The 4947-nt window shown below is 42.4% G+C and overlaps 1 protein-coding gene across 1 annotated transcript in view; it reads right to left on the reverse strand.

Annotated features, from left to right (window-relative positions):
* Positions 1-1951: 1951 nt before the first annotated feature.
* Positions 1952-4947, reverse strand: part of LOC104521604 (EH domain-binding protein 1-like) — a gene marked incomplete at both ends in the record, with an annotated part of 38082 nt that continues 35086 nt past the window's right edge. Inside the window, 2 exons of the mRNA XM_010163660.2 lie at positions 1952-2020; positions 3211-3310. Of these exons, the coding sequence (XP_010161962.2) occupies positions 1952-2020; positions 3211-3310 (169 nt within the window). The remainder of the gene's footprint in view (positions 2021-3210; positions 3311-4947) is intronic.

Raw genomic sequence — 4947 nt, forward strand, 5'->3', positions numbered from 1 at the left:
ATATAGTTCAGGTTTGGAAATCAATGCCGGTAAAAGCGAAATCCGTCTTTTAAATTGTTGCACGGAGCCTGAGCGCTCGTTAGCAATCGGTTAAACGCCCTCGGAGCAGACAGTGTGGGGAAATCATATTAGAAATGGTGCAGTTTTACCAGTGTCTTCCCAAAAAGTGCATCTTTGCCACCCAGTGTACGCCGGGGACGGAAAGTGATGCAGCGCTGAGGCACACGGCGAGAGGCGAGGTGTCACAAATGTCTATTTTGAGCTGTTGAGGCATTTTCTTGGGAGAGTTTCTCCTTTAATGTGTTTGGGGTTTTTTTTTTTTTTTTTAGATAAATCAGAGAGTTGCTAAAAGTTCTCATAGACTAATGATGTTATTGAAGGTTAAAATGCTAAATGAGGACTTTGTTGTATAAATAAAAAACTCCCCAAAATAACTAAAATTCTCCGACACTTTTGTTTTCTGCCTAAACCCCTGCTTACCAGGTCACCAGTAGCAGGGAAAAAAAAAGAAAAAAAAACAGAAAAAAAAAGAAAAAGAGGGGAAAAAAAGGAAAAGTACTTTCCTGGGTTTTGGCATCTCGCTCTGAACTTAGAAAAAAATATATTTAAAAAGGACAGACTTTTGTTCAAGTCAATGTGTGAGTGGCACAGGCTGCTTCTGGGACCTTCCAAGTCAGTAAAACATATAAGAGGCAAGTAAGCATTGACATTTCATCTTTTAATCCAATATTAATCTTAACTTCTCTCTGGTTTGAGAGTATTTTATGTTTTAAATATTTCATTGGTATAATAGCCAGTTAAACCGGCTTGTCTCTGCAGAAAACAACGTATATATTTGTGACTCCAGGAATATAGTGAACGTAGTCTTATGCAAAAAATATAACCACAGATGGAAGCGATAGGAAAAAGCTACCTGAAACCTGCTGCTTTTTTCTTACAAACTTATGCTCCCAGTGAAGTCTCCAAACTAATTAGAATTGATTTATTATGGATCAGGTACCTTATCAGGTGAAGAAAGAAATTACCATGGACAGTCAAAGGGTTGAGAGGTCAATACAGAATAGCAAAATCAATTTGCATTGATTAGACAAAAGGTCCATTTTACAGAGCCCAAAGGATTAACTTTTAAGCAAACATCTTTGAACTATAAGACAGCGTTTGTGACTGAGAGGTATAAGCAGCGCAGCATTAGAAAACACTTAAGATATTTAAATAAGAAAATAATGCAAGCAATGGTTTAAGCTAGCTGGATGTTTATTTTTTATTATGACTCATCCCCAGGATTATTGTACAATTCACTTGAAAGCCCTATGGAAAGGCTGCGATTGTTGCGTTTATCCCGCGTGTCAATCTTCCCACGAGTTCCCATTCAGGTGAGGTGACTAAAACGCGGGAGAGTCGCAGAGAAGGGAGAAAATCTGTGCAAAAGGATCGCACTAATCCCAGTGTTGCTTCTGAGGAAATATTTACTTGGCAAACCTCGGGTTTTACCACCAAAACTGAGGAGGTTTTTTTTTTCCCCGCCCCCAGTGAGATACTGTTGTAAACCAGCTCTGAAACATGACAAGGAAGGAGGTTGCCTTCCCTTCTGTGGGCCAGCCCTTCCCTTTTCTGCGGCACCCAAAGCAAGCGCGATGCCGCAGGAAAGCCAGGTGAGCGCTACTGCCACCAAAAATAATAAACCTGGATAAATATTCTTTACCTCCTCATCACTTTGGTTACAAAGTTTATTCCAAGAAGACCCTATTTTTTTGTCCCGTATCTTAGACTGTTTTTTTTTTCCCCCTTGAATGAAAGTGAAGAACGGGATGGCAGAGCCGGTGTATTTGTCGTGGGCTGTCACTTGATATAATGTAAATATCAGTGTGAATTCTTAACGGGGCTTCAGATAAAGCTCCATGTTTGGTACTTGCAGCATTTTCCTTCCCCCGGTACCCGGCGTTGCTCTTACCTTCGATAGCAAGCATCGCTCTCAGCTCCCGGAAAAAAATAGCGCCTTTCTAGGTCATGTTCTTTTTCCCTAGGCAAGTTGCAAAAGTTCATCAATATGTTAATTACTAAATCATTAAACACTTAAAAGAACCTTTAACTTACATTGATTTTAGGACTCATAACTGACTTTTCTCTTTAACTTTAAGCTACTCCAAACAGATGATACACAAACTTAAAACCTTGCTCAGGTGGCATATTCAGCAACGGGGTCCTGTCACTCGCTATAACGTTGGCTTTAATTCCATCCTTTAATTGACTCTGTTGTGCTACAGGACATAATTATTTCATATTCATCCATCATATTCCTTCCAGCTGTTGTGGAATGTCCCAAGTATCAAACATTCCCCCAGATCTAATGAACAAACTCCAGCATCAGCCTATTCACCAAGATAATATAACACTGGGAGTATGATCCTATATACATTCTGCCCTAATGAATATTGAAAATAAGACAGGGGATTAGAAAGTTCAGTATTTTGAAGGTAGAACCTTCCGTGGAGTTCAGACAGGGTCAGAAATCAGCGAGGTTTTTCCAGGGAAGTATGCAGGCATCTACACTAGGTGGCATTACTGAAAGAAATATCCTCAAACCTAAAGAAGCGGGAGGAGAAGCGCTGAGGGCAGAACGCTTCACAGACCCAGCAGCCTCTTTTCCCTTCCTCACCCCACTAGTGAAATAAGTTTCTTTGTCCTCTCTTTGCAGTGTCGGGGGTATCACCTCACCGTGCCCGGTTCACTAACGTCCCTCCAGCAGCTCGGTGCTGCCGAACTAGCCACGGGATTGAGGATTTCCACAGAAGCAACTCAAATTTTGCTCTCTCTCCAAACAGTCTTTACCTGTCTCATCCGAGGCACAATCCAAATCTATTTGCACATTTCTAAAATGTAATTTTATTCTACTGTTGGGCCTTTGCAAATGTAACTGTGCTTAATATTTCTTTTTTTTTTTTTTATTTTATTTTATTTTATTTTATTTTATTTTTTTTCACAGCTCTGGCTAATCTCGTGTCATTGCACACGTCTCATTTTCAAGTCTGAAACATGAGAAAAACAAGTTATTCGATGTGGCCCACAAATCGTCCTCGCTACTCACAACTTTTGAGGGAACATTTTGGAAGTCTAATGGGAAGAAAAAAAAAGAAAGTTTTGCATCTGTCTGCTGGGTAAAGATTCCAGTAAATCATCCTTTTGTAAATACACGTATCCAGCTGTACTTACAGAAGAGAAAGCTGGTTCATTCGCCTTATTAAGGCATTCTTCTTATTAACCAGCATGAACCACTCCTGCATCATAGCTTCTTCTTCTTCTGTGTTTCTTCCTGCAATTAAAAGAATTTAATTACTTAACGTGGCGTTTCACAAATTGAGCTATGTATTTCCATTCAGGTTTTGGAGTATTGGTCTCCAATATCACAGAGCATTATGAGGCCTATACTCTTAAATGGTAAAAATTATCGTATGATTACAAGTCCTGCAGCCCAACGCTGCTTGCTCCATAAATAAATCTTTGAAAGCAGATGTTATTCCACATACATTTTAGTGTTCTTTACCATGTTGACCTAAATAAACACGTTTTTAAAAGTACTGTATCATTTAAATTATTCCAAGAGAACTATATGGTTGCTATATGGAATGAAAAAAACCTCATTGCTGAAAGATGTCTGGTCATTACACGCATACAAACGTAAAAACAATCCTTGTGGGTAAGATCCACTCCACCCGTGCAAATCCCAGGCAGTCAGGATGATGGGGCAGGGATCCAAGTAGCTGCAGAGGAGGGAGATGGTAATCCTGAACCCTTGGCCAACGGACAGGCACCTGCTCAGCTTCTCTACACTTATGGCCACTCTTCCAGACAATGAGCTGGAAGGAGCCGTTCCTCTCCTCACCTGCAATCAAAGGGAGCTTCTGCGCAAATATGGATCATTTTGGGGTCCAAGTGCCTAAAGGTCTCCATGTACAGATGCAGACCCCACCTGCAGTGCTGCCTCCAGTGCTGGGGTTCTCAGCACAGGAAAGACATGGACCTGTTGGAGTGGGTCTAGAGGAGGCCACAAAAATGGTCAGAGGGATGGAACAGCTCTGCTGTGAGGACAGGCTGAGAGAGTTGGGGCTGTTCAGCCTGGAGAAGAGAAGGCTCCAGAGACCTTATTGCACCTTCAAATACTTGAATGGGGCCTGTGAGAAAGATGGGGACAGACTTTTTAACAGGGCCTGTAGTGATAGGACAAGGGGTGATGGTTTTAAACTGAAAGAGGGGAGATTTAGACTGGATGTGAGGAAGAAATTTTTTATTATGAGGTTGGTGAAATCTTGGCCTGGGTTGCCCAGAGAGCTGGTAGAATCCCCGTCCCTAGAAACATTCAAGGTCAGGTTGGACGGGTCTGTGAGCAACCTGATGTGGTTGAAGATGTCCCTGCTCACTGCAGGGGGTTGGACTAGATGCCCTTGAAAAGTCCCTTCCCACCCAAGCCATTCTGTGATTCTATGGACTAGCATCCTTTTCCCCAGCCTGTGTTCATCGTTGTGTCCCAGGCAGGATCAGGTCCAGGACCCTCCCCAGCCTACCTGCAGGTAGTGCTACACTCTACTGGACTCTGTAAGACTCTACCACCTCTGCACCATCAAGCCATGCAGGGGAAAGGGAGACAAGCACCCAGAAGGCTCCTGACTGTCCCTTCCATGTAGCAGGGTCTCTCAGCCAAATTCCACTCTCTCTGAGCTCAGGGATTAGTACAAACCTCATCAAGTCCTTTGTGCAAACTGCCCCTCTGTGGTCACCTGCCACTCTCCCAAGTTGAGCTGAGGAGCACAGACTATATGGTCCTCATTGAATTATGAAACTCACACATTTCTTAGGGTTAAAATTAATCTGGGAAGAAACCTGGAACAGTGGCAAAGGAGATGAGCTGGGACTTCTGAGTACTTCTCCCAGTTTCGACACTGCTTCAGCAGG

The sequence above is a fragment of the Antrostomus carolinensis genome, unplaced genomic scaffold, assembly GCF_000700745.2.
Source record: "Antrostomus carolinensis isolate BGI_N321 unplaced genomic scaffold, ASM70074v2 scaffold22342, whole genome shotgun sequence".
In the NCBI taxonomy this organism is placed as follows: domain Eukaryota; kingdom Metazoa; phylum Chordata; class Aves; order Caprimulgiformes; family Caprimulgidae; genus Antrostomus; species Antrostomus carolinensis.